Source organism: Geotrypetes seraphini, chromosome 12, assembly GCF_902459505.1.
Source record: "Geotrypetes seraphini chromosome 12, aGeoSer1.1, whole genome shotgun sequence".
NCBI classification, from domain to species: Eukaryota; Metazoa; Chordata; class Amphibia; order Gymnophiona; family Dermophiidae; genus Geotrypetes; species Geotrypetes seraphini.
Genome location: NC_047095.1, coordinates 109926086 through 109946579, shown reverse-complemented (window position 1 = coordinate 109946579; position 20494 = coordinate 109926086). Strand labels below are relative to the sequence as shown.

At 39.4% G+C, this 20494-nt stretch overlaps 1 protein-coding gene across 1 annotated transcript in view; it reads left to right on the top strand.

Moving 5' to 3' along the window:
• The window catches only part of LOC117346290 (vomeronasal type-2 receptor 26-like), a 42460-nt gene that overhangs the window by 18448 nt on the left and 3518 nt on the right, over nt 1–20494 (top strand). Inside the window, exon 3 of the mRNA XM_033915689.1 lies at nt 10113–10239. Within this exon, the coding sequence (XP_033771580.1) occupies nt 10113–10239 (127 nt within the window). The remainder of the gene's footprint in view (nt 1–10112; nt 10240–20494) is intronic.

Below are 20494 nucleotides of genomic sequence, written 5' to 3'. Positions count from 1 at the left end.
CTCAGATGATTCTCAAAATCATATGGCCCTAGATATGATTCTAGCTGAGAATTCTGAAAAATTCTCCTCAGTACTTTATGCTGTTGTACTTTTCTTTCTGACAATATAGGTCCTACTATGGACATTCAGAAATTAGCAGACCTCTTTGCTGAGTTCAAATGTAACTCTGATTTATCTAATTTTTGGGATCAGCACTTTAGTTGAATGCATAATCTCTTATTATTTGCACTCTTATCTTGACTGCTCATGTACTGTGTTATTCGTATTACAGCTCCTAAAAGACCCCTCCTTGAGAGACATACCTAAGGTATCACTCCCTTCCAGCTCATGCTGTGTATTTGTGACGTCATTTACATGTCGTAAGAGGGGATTTGAAGGGACACGTATCAGAACTTTAGTAAGTGTCCTTAGGCATATGTTGTTTAAAGATGCAAAGGTAGGCCCTGTTTATCTTTCCCTTCTTTGAAGACAGGTAATGTTTAAACAGAGATAATGTGAAGTGAATTCAATTGTTTTGTTAAGCCGTATTTACAGACAGCTTTAGTTAAGAAGCTCTGCTGGTCAAGGCTTTTTCTTACCTTTTGGACTTCAATCTCTAGATAGGAAAAATGCTGATGTGTTTAAAGTTTCATGTGACCTTACGTCACATGCCATCACATGCTGGCAAACCTGATTCGTATAAATATGTGAAACTCATAATAAAAGACGGACATATTTGAAAGATGGTTTCTGGCCTTTAAGATGTGTCCCCAGGTACCTGACTTACATATGACAGAGACAGAGAAAGTATGGGGCAGGAATTGGGACCTGAATCCTTTTCAGGAGGGAGATTACTGAGCCAGGAGGGCTTGGGTTCCCTCCTGGCCCCAACGGATTCGACTCGGGGGGATTTGGGGATCGCGGGGCAGGAGGGCTTGGGTTCCCTCTTGCCCCGATCATTGTTGGCGGTGCCAGCAAGGCTTGGGCTCTTTCCTGGCCCGATCATTGTAGGGGGGGTGGATTCTGTAACTGGTTTTGTTCTTGACAGACAACAGTTACAGAATCTAGCTTTTAGGCGAAGGACTTGCTCCTCCTTCATCTAAAAGCCCTTGTTTTGGACGTTTGGGGCTTAGGCTTTTTTTTTTAAGGTTGATTATAGGGTATAAGTTTAGACATAGTGGTGATCTGGGTTTTTAAACAGCTGAAAGTAGAGGCAGGCCATTATCAATAAAAACCTCCTTTTGGACATTTTTTTGATAATGGACATTTTCCCTGCTTCTACTTTCAACGTTTAAGGCCTTAGGCCAAAAGGGGACTTAGACTTTTTTTGATTATGCCCCTCCACGTTAACTAAAACTGTAATATATAGCCACCGCAAAATATTCATATAATAAACCCAAAACCCAGAGATTTTGTTAAAGCAGGTTTTCAGATTAATACGGAGAAAAGACCTCAGTGTTCCCCAGGAGCATACCCAGGAAACATCTATAGCAAGTATATAGTTGTATACAGAAAGACATCCTTGGTCTAAGAAAAACTCTGTTCAAAATTAAATAAGCAACAATACAATAAACTAATTGCTTCAAATATACTTGTACAAAATAGGAAACCAGCATTTATCTTTTTAGTATCTGGTATTGGAAATATCTCTGCAGTTCGAACTAGGCACCTAGTGGTGTTTCACTTAACAATGCACGGGAGATAAGCTTAGAATTACCGACAGTCCCTGTTTTGCTTTAGTGCATCATCAGGGGAATTTCTAAAAAAACAAAAATATAAAAGATTAGTCTAATACTTCACCAATAAAAACGTTGCTTATAGCAATAAACAATAATCACATTTCATTTACTTTGAAAAAAGAGCTACCGCTTCAAAGATCTTCGAGAATATGGCGACTCGGCATCTGACTCGGCTTTAAAGAATACGTACTAGCATCATCGATAGCCAATCAGAAAAATTAAGGGAAAATCAGCCAATCATAGTTTACAGCTCATCTTGTGGTGGTGATTTAGGATCGCCACTAGTATGTGTCTGAGATCGTGCGTCAACTAGCAGATAGGTCTATCTATTCCCCTTTGGAGGAAGATCCTACTGACTATTTGAAGAAAGAAATAGCAGAAATAGTGACCCAGGGGAATAAACAAGGATTTGTGATGCAGAATGAGCTCCAGTTTTTATGTCCACAGTATCCTAATATTCCTTTTTTCTACATCTTGCCTAAGATTTATAAGAGTCTTGTTTCTCCACTTGGACGTCCAAAAGAATCTTCATGTGGCTTCCAGCTAGAAAACATTAATATGTTGACATTTTTTTGAAACCAGTTGTGCCATTAATAAAATATTTGTTCAGGATACAACCCATTTTTTGCATTTACTGTCTCAACATTGTCCTACTGGTAATACGATACTAGTGATGTTAGATGTACAGTCACTATATACGAATATCCTACATGCCTTAGCTATGACTATTCTAGAAGAATGTTTAGACCATCGGATGCGTCCCCATCAATTACCTTCAAATTTTCTGATAAAATTATCAGTTTCTCTCAAGAGGAATTATTTTATTTTTCAAGGGACATTTTATCAGCAGTTATCTGGAATGGCTGTGGGGGACATATGTGCTTCTTCTTTAGCCAATCTTTTTATGGCAGATTTTGAAGAAAAATTTGTATACAATTCTGCATGGGTTTCAAAAGTGACCTTGTGGTGTAGTTACATTGATGACATCTTTCTGCTATGGGAAGATTCGCTGCCTAATCTACAATTTTATTTTACATTTTTGAATAGCTGTCTATCTACAATTCATTTTGAAGTATCATTTGATGTTCAACAGATTTCTTTATTAGATGTACTCATTACATTTAATGGTGAAGATTTCTCTACTTCTGTCTTTCGTAAGGATACGGATAAGAATACCTTTCTAGAATTTTCTAGTTCCCATCCACAGTATCTTAAAGAAAACTTACCTAATTTCCAATTCCTTCGATATCGTAGGTTGTGCTCTATGAAAAAAGAGTTTAAAACTCAAGCTAGAATTCTGGTAATAAGCTCCTAGATTGGGGCCATCCCGAGACTTGTATTAAAAGATCGTATACACTAGTTTTGCATAATCAGAGGGATCTCCGACTTCAGTATACTGAATCTGAACCAGAGACTGATAAATTAGTTTGTGTTTTAAGATACTTACAACAGGCACAATTTTTTGAAAAAATCCTACAAAAACATCTAGTCATTCTTGTTTTAGAGTGCAAATAACTACGGCATATTCTAGAAAAAAAAAGTTTACAAGAACTTATTTGCCCAACAAGTAGGGGAGCTTTTATATATGATGATGCCCATGACAATCAGGATGGGTCGATAGGACACCATATGTGTGGGAATTGTTCGATCTGCCATATCTCAAGTTTATTAAATCAAGTTTATTAAAAACTCATTTATCAATTCAACGGATAATGGAGAGTAAATGTTGAAATCCTCTACGACCTGTGAGACAAGCAAAGTGATTTACGTTGCCCATGTATGTAATCTTTTATAAATTGGACAGACATCTACACCTTTCAAGGCCAGAATAATTGAACATAGGTCCTGCTTGACATGTTACAGAATTGAAGCCTCTAAGGTGCAGCACTGCCTGGACTTACACCATTCATTTACAGAGGTGTGTTGCTGGATTATAGAAAAACTTTTTCCATCAAGCAAGGGAGGGGATTTTAAAACGTTCTAGGCAGCGCAAACAAAAATAGGTTTTTAAATTGCAAACCTGTACCCCTTAAAAAAAATTCTGTGCACAAGATGATCTGTAAACTATAATTGGCTGATTTCCCCTTACTTTTTTTTGATTGGCTATCGATGACGCTAGCATGTATTCTTTAAAGCCGAGTCAGATGCTGAGTCGCCGTTTTCTCAAAGATCTTTGAAGCGGCAGCTCTTTTTTCAAAGTAAATGAAATGTGATTATTGTTTTTTGCTATAAGCAATGTTTTCATTGGTGAAGTATTAGACTAATCTTTTGTATTTTTGTTTTTTAGAAATTCCCCTGATGAAGCACTAAAGCAAAACACGGCCTGTCGGGAATTCTAAACTTATCTCCCGTGCATTGTTAAATTAAACATCACTGAGTGCTTAGTTTGAACTGCGGAGATTTTTCAAATTTTGAACAGTTTTTCTTAGACCAAGGATGTCTTTCTCTATTGCAACTGTATACTTGTAATAGAAGTTTCCTGGGTATGCTCCTGGGAAACACTGAGGTCTTTTCTCTGTATTAATCTGGAATCTTGCTTTAACAAAATCTTTGGCCTTTGGGTTTAATATATGAATATCTTTTGGTGGCTATATAATAACTTTTTGATATTCTGCTTGTAACTGTAACTAGTTTCAACTTTGTCTCCTCTTCAACATAACCCAACTTATCACTGTCCTTTTGTCTGGAGAGCAGTAACCAGTTCAAACGTACACCCTAGAGCAGGGGTGCCCACACTTTTTGGGCTTGCGAGCTACTTTTTAAATGACCAAGTCAAAATGATCTACCAACAATAAAATAAAAAAAAAAAACACAAAGCACACTGTACGCATAGAAAATGTTAATTATCATTCCTATTCCAGGGTTTTTCAAAGAGGTCAAAGCAGATGACTCTATGCACTATCACCTCAGTAACAACCATACAAAAATAGACAAATATACCCCCCTCCCTTTTTACTAAACAACGATAGCAGTTTTTAGCGCAGGGAGCTGCGCTGAATGCCCAGCGCTGCTCTCGACACTCATAGGCTCCTTGCACTAAAAACCTCTATTGCGGTTTAGTAAAAGGGGACCTTAGTGTAAAATATAGACAGCAGATATAAATTCAGACACATTTTGATCACTAAATTTAAAATAAAATAATTTTTCCTACCTTGTCTGGTGATTTCATGAGTCTCTGGTTGCACTTTCTTCTGACTGTGCATACAATCTTTCTTCCCTTCTTTTAGCCTGTATGCTTCCTCTCCTCCAGACCTCATTCCTTCCCTGCCCTTTCTTTCTCTCTGCTTCCCTTTCTTTTTATTCTGTTTCTCTTCTTTCCTTCTGTCTCCCTGCCTGCCCTTTTTCTTTCTTTCTCCCTGCCCTCCTCCAAGCCACTGCCATTGCCATCGGGGACCAGGACCCAAACACCACCAATAACAGGCCCCAAGCTCTCCCTGCTTCGGCCAACCAGCATTCCTCACCCCGACGTCAATTCTGCCGTCGGGAAGAGGATGGCTGATCAGCCCAAGATCGTGATCAACCTGCCGGGTCCTGCCTTCGCGGAAACAGAAAGTAGGCAGGACCCGGCAGGAAGAAGAACAAATGCTTCACTAACCTGTCTCCCGCATTAGCCCGTAGCGAACGCTTGCTTCAGGGCTCTCAACATGTGCGTGCCGGCTTCCCTTCTCCCCCTCCCTCCCGGACATAACTTCTGGTTTTGGAGGGAAGAGAAGAGAAGCCGGCACGCACACGTTAGAGCCCGGAGCATAAGTTCGCTATGGGCTGAAATTTCCAAGCTGTTTTCTTGGGGTTTTTTAAGGTTCAGCAGCGGCAGATGACAGCTGGGCGGACCGCCCAGCTAAAAGGCCCTAGGGAGAACACTGGAGAGGAAGGCTGATCAGCCCGTAGATCAGGACGGCATAACGAGTCTATCACGGAGCCCGGGATGGGCTCCGCGATCGACTCATATTGCCTTCCTGAGCTACTGGTCGATCGCGATCGAAGTATTGGGCACCCCTGCCCTAGAGGAAAGGAGAGACAGGGGAGATATGATTAAGACGTTCAATTACTTGAAGGGTATTAACGTAGAACAAAATCTTTTCCAGAGAAAGGAAAATGGTAAAACCAGAGGACATAATTTGAGGTTGAGGGGTGGTAGATTCAGGGGCAATGTTAGGAAATTCTACTTTATGGAGAGGGTAGTGGATGCCTGGAATGAGCTCCCGAGAGAGGTGGTGGAGAGGAAAACTGTGACTGAATTCAGAAAAGCGTGGGATGAACACAGAAGATTTAGAATCTGAAAATAATATTAAATATTGAACTAGGCCAGTACTGGGCAGACTTGCACAGTCTGTTTCTGTGTATGGCCATTTGGTGGAGGATGGGCTGGGGAGGGCTTCAATGGCTGGGAGGGTGTAGATGGGCTGGAGTAAGTCTTAACAGAGATTTTGGCAGTTGGAACCCAAGCACAGTACCGGGTAAAGCTTTGGATTCTTGCCCAGAAATAGCTAAGAAGAAAAAATAAATTAATTAATTAATTAAATTGAATCGGGTTGGGCAGACTGGATGGACCATTCGGGTCTTTATCTGCCGTCGTCTACTATCTTACTATGTTAAAGATGACCTGTATAGGAACATTTCTCAAGACATTATCCAATCAGCCTGTATGACTAATTTTAAGTCAAACATAGCTCATATTCTACTGAGTAGATTGTTAATGAGAAGAAAATTTATTGGGCAAAACTGACTCAGTTTTTGACAAAAAAGTAACATTCTACTTGAAAAGTCATACCCCAGAGTTGCTGGTTTTAAGAAAGGTTTGGACAAGTTCCTGGAGGAAAAGTCCATAGTCTGTTATTGAGAAAGACATGGGGGAAGCCACTGCTTGCCCTGTATTGGTAGCATGGAATATTGCAATATCTTGAGTGTTTGCCAGTAACATAAACATAGTAGATGACGGCAGATAAAGACCTGAATGGTCCATTCAGTCTGACCAACCTGATTCATTTTAAATTTTTTTAATTTTTTCTTCTTAGTTATTTCTGTGCTTGGGTTCCAACTGCTGAAATCTCTGTCAAAACCTACTCCAGCCCATCTACACCTTCCCAGCCATTGAAGCCCTCTCCAGCCCATCCTCCCCCAAATGGCCATATACAGACACAGACCGTCTGCCCAGTATTGTCCTTAGTTCAATATTTAATATTATTTTCTGATTCTAGATCCTCTGATCATCCCACGCTTCTTTAATTTTGTCACCATTTTATTCTCCACCACCTCTCTCGGGAGCACATTCCAGGCCTCCACTAGCCTCACTATAAAGTAGAATTTCCTAACATTGTTCTTGAATCTACCACCTCTCAACCTCAAATTATGTCCTCTGGTTTTATCATTTTCCTTTCTCTGGAAAAGATTTTGTTCTACGTTAATACCCTTCAAGTAGTTGAACATCTGAATCATATCCCCCCTGTTCCTCCTTTCCTCTAGGGTATACATATTCAGGTTTTTCAGTCCCTCCTCATACGTCTTCTGGCGCAAGCCACCTATCATTTTCGTCACCCTCCCCTGGACTGCTTCAAGTCTTCTTACATCCTTCGCCATTTACGGTCTCCAGAACTGAACACAATACTCTAAGTGGGGCCTTACCAATGACCTGTACAGGGGCATCGACACCTTCTTCGTTCTACTGGCTATGCCTCTTTTTATACAGCCCAGCATCCATCTGGCAGCAGCCACCGTCTTGTCACATTATTTTTTCACCTTTAGATCTTTGGACACTATCACCACAAGGTCCCTCTCCCCGTCAGTACATATCAGCTTCTCACCTCCCAGCATATACGGTTCCTTCCGATTATTAATCCCCAAATGCATTACTCTGCATTTCTTTGCATTTAATTTTAGTTGCCAGGCATTAGACCATTCCTCTAACTTTTGCAGATCCTTTTTCATATTTTCCACTCCCTCTTCGATGTCTACTCTGTTACAAATCTTGGTATCATCTGCAACAAGGCACACTTTTTCTTCTAACCCTTTAGCAATGTCACTCACAAAAATATTGAACATGATCGGCCCCAGCACCAAACCCTGATGGACCCCACTACTCACCTTTCCTTCCTCCGAGCGACTTCCATTAACCACCACCATCTGGCGTCTGTCCGACAACCAGTTTCTAACCCAGTTCACCACTTTTGTTCCTCACTTCAGTCCTTCAAGTTTGTTCAACAGCCTCCTATGAGGAAAGATATCAAAGACTTTGCTGAAATCTATGTAAATTAAATCTAGCATATGTCCTCGATCCAGCTCTCCGGTCACCCAATCAAAAAATTCAATCAGTTTCATTTGGCATGATTTACCTTTTTATAAGCCATGTTGCCTCGGATACTGTAACCCATTAGATTCAAGGAAGTGCACTATCCTTTCTTTCAGCAACATTTCCATTATTTTTCCAACAACCAAAATGAAGCTCACTGGACTGTAGTTTCCCACTTCATCCCTCTGACCACTTTTGTGAATAGGGACCACATCCGTTCTCCTCCAAACCCTGGGAACCACTCCCGTCTACAGAGATTTGTTGAACAAGTCTTTAATAGGACCTGCCAGACCCTCTCTGAGCTCCCTCAGTATTCTGGGATGGAACCCGTCTAGTCCCATCGCTTTGTCCACCTTCAGTTTTTCTAGTTTCTCATAAACACTCTCCTCCATGAACAACGTAGAATCTACTCCATTTTCTCATGTAACTTTGCCAGACAATCTCGGTCCTTCTCCAGGATTTTCTTCTGTGAACACAGAACAGAAGTATTTGTTTAGCACATTTGCTTTTCCCTCATCACTCTCCACATATATGTTTCCAGCATCTTTTAGTTTAGCGATGCTCACCCCGAAGTCATCTCTCCTACAGTGATAGTGTCAGTAGGCAGTTATACCTGCTGTATGTCTAGGTGTAGGCCGGCCCACCTCCCACCCTTTCCCCTCCTCTAAAAACGTCTATTTTTGTTCTATGTGTTTAGAGGCAGGGGAAAGGCCTAAACTAGTTTTAGATACATCCAAGTAACATTTAGGCCACTTTTTAGACTTTTTTTTTAAATTATGAGCCCCATATTGTCTAAATTTCTCCACAAGGTTTCTTTTTCCTGCTGTAGTAATATGTAGCCCATCAGTGCAATATAGCTTCTTGTCCTTCCATGTATTTCCCCATCCTCCTATGTATCTAAATCCTTCTTAATGACACCAGGCTTTGAGCCACCTATTAAAGTCCTCTGTGTTTTTCACTCTTTGCTCTCCCTTTCCATATGCAGGCAGTATTTCAGAAAAAGCTAAAGTCTTTACAAAAGGTTTCAAGCCCTCACCAAGCTCCCGAAAAGCTTTCTGTGCTGCAAGTGTGAAGTTGTTGGTCAAGGTCATTTGTTCCCAGATGGATAACAACATCAGTGTTAAAATCCTTAGTTTCTTCCTTAATTATAGTCAGTATTTGCCTGGAACTCCTGGTAGCCGAGGATCATGGAAGACATTTCACTATTTTGGTCTCCTCGCCTTGTGTTCCAAGATTAATGCCTCTGATGATGGAATCCCCCAACAGTAATAGTTTTCTGTTTTGGGCTTTTTTATTTGTGCTTAGGGTGTGCTTGTTCTCTTGAGTTACCTTCATTGGTTCCAGTCCCACCTCCCTTGTTTTCTTGAGTATTGCAGTGCACTAGTGGAGCGAAGGAATTATGTAGAGGTAATATTTGTGAAGGTGGATGTTTCTGTGTTACATGACGCAGTCTTCCTGAGCCTATTATGACCCATTTATTCCTGGGCTGTTTTATTCTTTGAGGTAGAGGTGGTAAGTTGGTATGATTTTGTGGAGCGATAGAAGCTGCTTTAATTGTATTCAATTCCTGTTTAAGTTTGCAGAGCTCCTCCTTAATACTAGCAAGTTGAAGACAGATGGGGCAAGCCTTAAGCCTCCAAATAGTGTGTCTTGGAATTAAATCACCACAGTGATTGCATAGAATAAAGGTCATCTTAATTGGTTGTGAAATGACTTGATTTGAGTAGTCCTGAATATTTGGGTCTCTATATATGAGCAGTGATCCCTAGGGTGGATGGGACTATAAGTCTTATCCTGATTCCTATCAAGAGGTAAAGGAAATTAGATTTAACAGAGGAAAGAGAAGGGTTTATTTTTTATTTTTTTTTAATAAGAAACACGGAAGAGAAGAAGAGAAATTAAGCAGATATACTGCTGAAAAACAGAGAAAAGAGCAGAATATGAAATTCTGAGTAACTTAGCTTTTAGAAGTTCACAGGGAAGTCTTGTTCACAACACTGTCCCAAAGTTAATGATACTGGGCTTGATGGAACATTGGTTTGACCCAGTAAGGCTATTCTTATGTTCTTATGTCTCAAGTAATTCATATTTTTTTTCTCAATCATTAGATACCACCACAGTCCAGATGTAGCCTGAGTTGCCTTCCTGGGTTCAGGAAATTAGCCAGAGAGGGAGAGCCCATCTGCTGCTATGACTGTATCCCCTGTCCAGAGGGAGAGATCTCCATCCATACTGGTGAGAGATTTCATGTTATAATGTGTCATGATCTTGGGCACTTTTTATTTACTTTCAGGCTTATATTCAGTCTTTATTGAAGATTCAAATAGGCCAGCGAATAGATATGCACTCCTGATTTTTCAAAAACTTTGAGCCAAGCAACAGAGAAATTCTACTCTGCACAAGTCCCGGGGAATTCAAAGAAGAAACAGAGTGAGCCTGGTCTTCAAATTAAATCACACTTTAATAGCCCATGTCGAGTCCACTGCATGTTTAGATGACATTCTGTATATTCTACATTGGTTGCTATTAAACTGTGGTTTGATTGAAGACCAGGATCATTCTGCTTCTTCTTTGGTTTTCAAAAACTTCACCAGAATTGAGAAGGTTCTGATCGGGACATCTAACTTGAAATCTCAGTGGTTTATGTAAAATGGGTTTTCGCATGCCCTAGTTGGAATACACTATGTCTAATGTAAAAATATGAACTGGATATCACTAGCAAAACTAATCACATTCCTATTGTGTAAGATATATGGAATCTTTGGAAAACATTCATACATTGTAAATGAAAGCAGAAAAAGACCTGAAAAGTCCATCCAGTTTTACCAATAGTTAACAGCATTATAAATTCATGATTAAAATAAATTGCATTTTAATTTGATATTTCTGGACCATTGACTGTAGAAATCCTTCCAGTACTATCTTTATTTTATTTATTCAATTTTCTATATAGTTTTCCCAGGAAAGCTCCGAATGGCTTATACGAATTTATTCAGGAACACAAGTATTTTTCCCTGTTTGTCCTGGTGGGCTCACAATCTATCTAATGTACCTGAGGCAATGGGGGATCAGATGACACATCCATTGTCACAAAGAGCAGTGTAGGTTTGAACCCACAAAGTCAGGGTGTCAAGGCTGCAGTTGCAACTATTGCACCACACTCTCAGACATAGTATGGTAAACATTGTCTGACAAAATAGCAAAACCTAGTTAACAAAGCATGGTAGAAACATAATATGACAAAACATGGTATGGTGAGACAGCATGGTGAGCATATTTCAGCAAAACATAGCACGGTAAACACAGTATTACAAAGCTTGGCTAATATAGTATGATACAACTTAGAAAAAATTGTAGAGCAAATGTGCCTGATGAAAGGAAGCATGGAAGACAAGGAATGGCAAACCTTGAATGGCAAACATGTTATATAGTATAGTAGGACAAAGATAGCGAATAGTATGGCATAGGGTGGTAGAATATTAAATGACAGAACAAGGTATGATCAGTCATAGGTTGAATTACATCAGCATTTGAGATTCGAGACAAAGGAAGGTCAGGGCCCTTTGTCAGAAGATCTGCGGAGCTGGATAGATGTACTCTCTTAAAGGGCCAGGGGAAGTGGTGAGCTTTTATTGCCTTCCTGCAATTCCATAGACCTTCTAGTGATCTAATGTATATAGGTATTTTGTTCTAGATGTGCAGCAAGAACTTTCCCGGGCATTCTCAAAGTGAAGGATGCTGTTGGTCCAGAGGAAGGATACTAAAATGGTAATTGGTCTTCATCATAAGGCGTATGGTGACAGACTTAAAGATCTCAATCTGTATACTTTGAAGGAAAGGTGGGAGAGGGGAGATATGATAGAGATGTTTAAATACCTATGTAATGTAAATGCACATGATTTGAGTCTCTTTCATTTGAAAGGAAACTCTGCAATCAGAAGGCTTAGGATGAACTTAAGAGGTGATAGGCCCCAGAGTAATCTGAGGAAATACTTTTTTTATGGAAAGAGTGATAGATGCATGGAACAGTCACCAAGAAGAGGTGGTGGAGACAGAGACTGTGGCTGAATTCAAAAGGGCATGGAAAAGGCACGTGTGATATCTCGAAGAGAGAAAGTGATAATGGGCAGACTAGATGGGCCATTTGGCTTCTATCTGCCATCATTTTTTTATGTTTCTATATAATTGCTTTTCCTCTTGCAAGTGAAGTAGTTAGTTTGGGGCAATGGGCAGAATTTTGGAGGCCATATAGGCTGGTACCATGCTGTAGAAGAGTTTGTAGACCATTACTAGGACTTTAAATATATATCATTTGTCAATCAGCAGCCAGTGGGCAGAACGCAATGCCAGGGTGATTGGGTCTCATTTGCAGAGATTCTTTAGGAGTTGGATAGAAGCATTTTGCAATCATTGTAGTTGATGGAGGATTTTGTAGTGATCCCATTTAGGAGTGCATTCCAGTGGTCCCTAAGGGAGAGGACGAAGGCATAGAGTAGCTGAGAGAAGTCTGGTTCTGTGAAGTATCTTTAATATTTTCCATAGCTGCCAGAAGTAGTAGAATGAAGCAGGTACTATATGGGAGATATGGTCAGAGAGTGAAAAATTGCCATCAAGGATCACCCCTGGGCTACATACTTTGCCCTTGGTCATCAAGGTGGCTAATTTCCAAGAGATTAATGAGCAGGTGAGTTTGGAGTTCCTCTCCATATCCAGAGAAATTTATTTTTTTGCCACATTTTTTTGCATCTTGTTTTGGATCATCCAGTCTTTTATTTCTGAGAGGCAGTTATGCAGTTTGGAGACTTGAGCATCTTGGTTTGAGCCTAGCAGTAGGGACAGTTGTCAATGGAAAATGAGTAGAAAATGAGTGGAACTTTATTTGGTATTTTAAGGTGATGTTTATCACTGGTTTGATATAGAGGTTGAATAGCAGAGGGGAAAGGAGGGCGCTCTGAGGTACTCCATATTTTATTGTTTTAGTATGTGATAGAGTACCGCAAGGTAAAGGCGGAATAAAAATCACTAATGTAATGTAATAGAGTATATGTTAGTAGTACACATTGGAGTGTTCGATTTTTTATTACAATATTTGCAAGTCTGGTGAGGAGGCAGGGGTGATTGTTGGTATCGAGGTGGAGTGATCGATGGTACTGAAGGCAGCACTGAGGTCTAGAATGATCAGTAGCCCATCATTTCCTTTGTCTAGTATGTTCCATCAGTCATCAATAATGTCCGCTAGGACTGTTTCTTTGCTATGAAATTTTCTGAACCTAGCTTGGTAAGGGGAAAGGGCATTCTGTCTGACAACAAAGGCCTGGAGTTCTGATAGTATGGTCTTGTTAAGAAGTTCACTAGTGTCCTGGTTGTCTTGGGATAGTTTGTAAAGTAGTGATAGTTTATAAAGTTGTGGTAGTTTGTAAAGTTGAAGTCATCAAGGGAGACAGATTCAGAACAAATGCTAGGAAGTTCTTCTTCAGCCAGCGGGTGGTGGATACCTGGAATGCGCTTCTGGGGGAGGTGGTAGAGCAGAGTATGATTTTGGGTTTCAAAAAGGGGTTGGACATGTTCCTAAAGGAAAAGAGGATTGAGGGGTATAGCTAGAGGAGTACTATAAAGGATAAAATGTCTTAAGTGAAAGAACACTACAGGTCATGGACCTGGGGGGCCGCCGCGGTTGCGGACTGCTGGGCACGATAGACCTATGGTCTGACTCGGCAGAGGCGATGCTTATGTTCTTATGTTCTTATATTGGTGGGAGATAATTAACTTGATGATGACTGGAGGAAAAGTTCATAGTCTGTTATTGAGAAAGACATGGGGGAAGCTACTGCTTGCCTTGGATCGGTAGCATGGAATGTTGCTACTCCTTGAGTTTTGGCCAAGTACTAGGGTCCTGGCTTGACCACCGTGAGAACGGGCTACTGGGCTTGATGGACCATTTTACTGACCCAGTAAGACTATTCATATGTTCTTATAACTGTTATGAAGTCACTTGGCCATTCATGGGAAGCTTGGGGCTCTATAGATCAGGGAAAAGGTGTGGCTTCTGGTATGACCAGTGGAGAAGGTGAGGCATTCAATGCCATTTAGTGTGATAAGGTCTATCAGTCTTGGTATGATGTTTTTATTTTAAAATGACTGCTACTCCTCATCCTTTTTTTCTGTATGAGAGCATGCTAAGGCTTCATAGCCTGGGACGCATGTCATGCCTAATGTGACTGCATCATTATCTTTAAGCCAGCTTTCAGTTATCAGAATATACAAGTTTCAAGTTTATTAGTTATTTGATTAATCGCCTATCACAATTGCTAAGCGATGTACAAATAATAACATAAATTTTTAAAATATACAAAAAATACAAGGTAAACAAAAACAACAATATAAAAATCATTAAAAACTGACAAATTAAAACAAGGTAATTAAAACTATTACAAGGAAACAGTGGGGTAGAAGGGAAAGAAATACAATTTATGATAGGAAAGAGTGAACAATTAAGGTAAAATGCAAAAGGAATGGGAAAAACATAAAAGTATTAGTAATAAAATACTTAAAAAGGTAAAATAGAGAGCAGATAGAAAGAGCAATTAGCGTTTCAATTAGATATTGAAAGCATCTTTAAAAAGAAAGCTCTTAAGTTGGCTCTTGAATTTATCCAGATTCTTCTCCTCTCTTAAATAAAGTGGAAGTGAATTCCAAATCTGTGGTGCCGTAACAGTAAAAACGTATTGTCTTCGAGTATTTATGGTTTTAAGAGTGGGAATGACTAATAAAAGCTGTTCATTGGATCTTAAAATTTTAGGAGAAGTATATGGAATTAAAACTTTGTAAATAAAAGCTGGGGTTTTGTATAGTAGCGATTTAAAAGTGAGTAAGGATAATTTATATAAGATTCGGTGTGCAACTGGGAGCCAATGTGCCTTTTGGAGTAATGGAGAGACATGATCAAACTTCTTGGCTCCCATAATTAATTTGATGGAAGCATTTTGGATAATTTGCAATCTTCTAATTTCTTTTTGAGCCATTCCCTTGAATAAAGCATTACAATAGTCAATTTTAGAGATAATCATTGAATGAATTAGTATATTTAAAGATTTAGGACAAAGGAATTTTGAGATAGATCGTATTTGACATAATCTATAAAAAGTGGCCTTAACCACGTGACTGACGTGGTCATGATAGGTTAGATTTTCATCTAGGATGACACCTAAAATTCGAATCTTGTTTATTTGTTTGAGCGCAGTCCCTTGGATATTAATGGGAACCGCAATTTTCTGATTATCTTTCCAGGGGAAAAGTAAAGTGTTAGTTTTATTAATGTTTAAAGACAATCTATTATTGTCAAGCCATAGATGAATCTGATTAAGTTTCTCATTAATAGCAGCAATTTCTGATGGACTGTTAGGGTCGAGAGGATGTAAAAGTTGTATTTCATCAGCATAAGCAAATACTGAGAAGCCAATAGATTGACAAAGAGTCATAAGAGGGGAAAGAAAAATATTAAACAGGAGAGGAGACAGAATAGAACCTTGTGGAATGCCATAGGAGACGGAAAAACTCGAAGAAGTGGAATCATTAAAGGAAACTATAGAGGTACGATTGTCAAAGTAGGATCTAAACCAAAGAAGGACCTGCTCAGAGATGCCTATGGATTGTAATCTATAGACCTTAAACATCTGCTAGCACTGTCCTAATTTTTCAAATTACTGGAGCTCCTCATGAAGCTCTCCCCAACTTATCTGCAACCAAATTGTCTGTGCAAATTAATGTATAAATTTATACATTAATTTTCTAAATAGAGATCCCATGCTTTTTTGAATTCTGCCACTTTTTTCATCTCTACTACCTATCTCTGGAGGGCATTCCAAGCATCAACCACTCTCTCCATGAAAAAGAATTTCCTAACTTTACACCTACTGTAAGTTTACCACCCTTCTCTGGAAAACATTTGGTTCTATATTAATAACTTTCAAGAACATATTTCAACCATGTATCATGTCTTCCCTGTCTTTCATCACCTTTAGAGTATACATATTCAGGTCTTCCAGTATCTTCTTATATGTCTTTTTTACCTTCCTCCAGACTGCTTCAAGTTGACTTATATACTTAAACCAGATACAGCCTCCAAAAATGAAAAAAGGCATCAACACCTCTTCTGCTTGTTATATCACTCGTTCTATAGAGCTTAGTATCCTTCTGACTACAGCCACTTCCATGTCACACCATTTTGTCACCTTCAAATCCTTAAAAAATATCACCCTATAGTCCTCCCCATATATGCATATCAGCCTTTCGATTCTTAGCACATACATCTCCTCAAATTTCTATTCCCCAATATGTATCAATCTACAATTCTTGAATTTAGTTTTGAATATTGAAATAAACACTTTCACCAAAAACAATATGATATATGTCACAAAAATCAGTGCTGCTGCAGTTTCAAATAAAGGAAGTTTCAAATGAAAGGAGGAAAAAGCCTCAGATTGGAACCCTTCCACCACCACAATGGTGGTCCAAGGTGGTTGGGCGAACACCTCACTGGCAAAAAACCTCCAGACCAACTCCCAATAGTAGTAAACTTGAAGCAGGGCTGTGTTGTGCAAAAGATAGAGGAAATATCCACTTATCTAAATTGGTTGATCGGTACACCAACGATGGCCAGCGTTTCACATATCTGCTGCCTCAGTGTGTAAACAATCTGATCAGACTGAAACCAGAATAAAACAAAACAAAACTTGAGTTAATAATCTGGACAGTTGCACGGCTTTAATGAAAAACTAAAGAAAAAGCCATAGAGACATACCTTTAAACTGGACGCAAACCGCATCTCATGATCAAAAGATGGCTGCACCACGATTGTACTGGGATTGATATAGCACTCCCGGGTGACAAACCCGGAAGTGAATACGTGGCAAAAATGCTACTGAAAAAAATGAATAAATGCTGACTCGTGCTAAACTTCAAAAATGAAAAATGAAAATTGAAAAATGAAAAACTCACTGGCCAGAAAATGTAAACCTTCATATGTAAAACAAAACAGAACATCTCCTCTTGAACTTAAAGTCTCAGGCCAATTGGATTTCAAAGTTTAATAGAATATGTTCCATTCCAGTTTTGAATTGAGTCCATCTGGTTCTTCGCTATTTAATCTGTGAATCCACTGTTGCTCTGCACGCAACAGACGCCGCTGTCTGTCTATGCACTCTTCACTGATATGGTCGATCACACAGCATTGTAAATCTGTAAACTGATGATTATGTTCCAGACAGTGTGTGACCATAGGTGCTTGTAGTCTGTTATTTCGTATGCAGCTTTTATGCTCTGTTACCCGTGTTTTAAAAGGACGGGTGGTCTGACCAACATAGATCAGTGGACAAGGGCAAATAAAGACATAGACTACAAAAGTGGATGTGCAAGAAGTCATATGTTTCAAATGGAAGATTTGACTTGTTAACGGATGGATGAAAGCATCTGAAAGTTCCAAAGTTATGGTACAAGTGGAACATTTTCCACATTTGAAATGTCCTGTCACGTGTGTTGCTGACAGACAGGGATCTAATATATCAGATGGACTTAAAAGTTCTTTAAAGTTTTTTTGCCGTGAATATGCTATTCTAAAGTGAATGTCTCTAAACGTAGGGTGGAGATCCATTAATTTCCAGTGGCGTCTTAATATCTGTGTAATCTTATTGATGTTGGGAGAATACTCCAAAGCAATGTTGTCCATTTTCTCAGTTTCCCGCGGTAGAAAAAGGAAATCCCTGTTGATAAACTTCGCTCTTTTGTAGGCTTTCTTTAAAACTACTGGGGGATACCCCCTGTCCTTTAGTCGGGTATATAGTTGTTTACTCTTGATTTTGTAATCTCCAGTGTCTGAACATAACCGACGATAGCGGAAAAACTGAGAGGTTGGCAAACTGCGTTTTAAAGGATTCGGATGATTACTTGAAAAATCAAGAAACGTATTTCTGTCAGTGTTTTTCCTGTACAATGTAGTTTTGATGAAGTCACTCTCTTTAATGACTAAAACATCAAGAAAAGAAATGTGATTCGGGTGACAAGTCATGCTAAACTCAACTTTCAGATGTCTAGAGTTTAACCATGTAAAAAAGTCATCCAGATCCCCTTTGGAGCCTTTCCAGGCTACAAAAACATCATCAATAAAACGTAGCCACAGTGCTATTTTATCAGAAAAAGGATTGTTGATAATCCATGTGTTTTCAAATTTTTGCATGAAAAGATTGGCAACTGAGGGGGCCATGGTCGCCCCCATGGCAACCCCCGATACCTGTTGAAAAAACCTATCCGTGAATCTAAAGTAATTCCTCTTCATGGCTAGAGACATCAATTGTATTATAAATTGGATGGGAATCCTATCATTGCTCAAATTGTTTTGAAGAAATTCTTCGGCAATGATAAGAGTCTCATCTTGAGGAATAACAGTGTACAATGACTTAATGTCTAACGTGACGAAAAAAGTGATTTCTTCAGGGTTTTCAATCTCTGAGAGTCTGATCAAAAATTGTGAAGAATCTACAATTCTTTACATTGAATTTTGGTTGCCAAACATTAAACCATTCTTCTTTTACAAATTCACTCCCTCTGTTTCCACTCTATTACAAATGTTGGTATCATTTGCAAAAAGGCAAAACCTACCTTCTAATCCTTTCATAACGGTGCTCATTAACATATTGAATAGAATCAGCCCCAGTACCGATCCTTTCCTTCCTCCAAATGAATGCCAATAAACCACAATACTCTGGCATCTATCCATGAACAAGTTCTAATCCTATTAACCACTTTGGATCCTAGCTTTAGCCTGTCAAGTATATTCAAAAGCAACTTATAAGGAGCCATGTCAAAGGTTTTGCTGAAATCATGTCCTCGATCAAATTCTCTGGTTGCCCAGTCAAAGAATACAATCTGATCTGTTTTGCATGATTTACCTTTAGTAAAACCATATTGCCTTGGATTTTGTAACCCAATAGAGTCTAGGAAATTCACTATATTTTTCCTTCAGCAACACTTCCATTATTTTGAAGTGAGGCTTATTTTCTTGTAGTTTTCTGCATCATCTTTGTGACCACTTTTGTGAAGAGAGATTTCATTCACTTTCTCCAATCCTACACCCACCTCCAAGTATTTGTTGACCAAATCTTTGAGGACTCACTTGAATTCTCTAAGTTCCTTTAATATCCTGGGATGGATCCCATCTGGTTCCATGTCTTTGTTTACCTTCAATATTTCAAGTTGTTCATAAACACTTCCTTCCATGAATGATGTAGTATCCACTTCATTCTCATGTGTAACTTTGCCAGCCAATAGTGGTCCTTCTCCAGGATTTTCATCTGTGAACACAGAACAAAAGGTTTTAACACCTTTCCTATCTCCCAATGAGCTTTCTGCACTGTAAGTGGGTTATTGGTCCCATATACCTCACGCAAACATACCGAGCCAACCATTTTCTGGTCAAAAGTAGTTGAAACTATCCAAGACTGCGACCCAAAAGATTTCATCTCTCATTGGAAGAATCTGACCACCAACATCCTTGATGAACTGGCCCCACTACAAACCAAAACCAGAACCAGCAGGAAATCAGACCAATGGTTTGACAATGAATTGCTCCAACTCAAAAGACAGTGTAGAACATTAGAAAGAAAATGGAGAAAAACTAACCTAGATCAAACAAAAAATGACTGGAAAAAAATCAACAAACAATATAAGCATCTGCTAAAGGACAAGAGGAAAACTCATTACACTAATCTCATAGGCACAGAAACCCAAGATTCCAAAAAACTATTCCAAATCCTGAAAGATCTAACAGACACTAAACCCTACACAACCACCAACAACACCCCTCCCCCCTTAGCTATCCTCTTAGCAGAACACTTCAAGAACAAAATTTCCAGCGCCAGAGCCACCCTCAATCTTACCCCACCCTATCAAAATGCAATCACAATTCACCCCTCAGAAAAAGAGTCAACTGCAGCAGACAGAACATGGTCTCAGTTCCCCAACATACAATGGTCCGAACTCAATAAACTCTACAAAAAATACAGCCATGCCTCCTGTTACCTCAACCACTGCCCTTCATATCTCCTACCTCCAGTGTAAAATTCTGTACCATCCTTCTACAATGGATTCAATCCATTCTCACAGATGGCATTTTCCCTACTGACCTCAGCGAAATCGTCATCACCCCAATCCAAAAAGACCCAAAAGAACCACCAGACCACCCATCCAACTTCAGACCTATTGCCTCAATACCGCTATACGTCAAAATTACAGAAGGCCTAGTAGCCAAACTCCTCACCAACTACCTAGATGACCAGAACCTACTCCACCCCATGCAATCAGGCTTCAGAACTAACTTCAGCACAGAGACACTTCTAGGCTCCCTAATGGACACAATCAGACAACACCTTAGCACAGGGAGAAAAATGCTTCTCATACAACTGGACCTAACGGCAGCATTCGACCTAGTTGATCACAA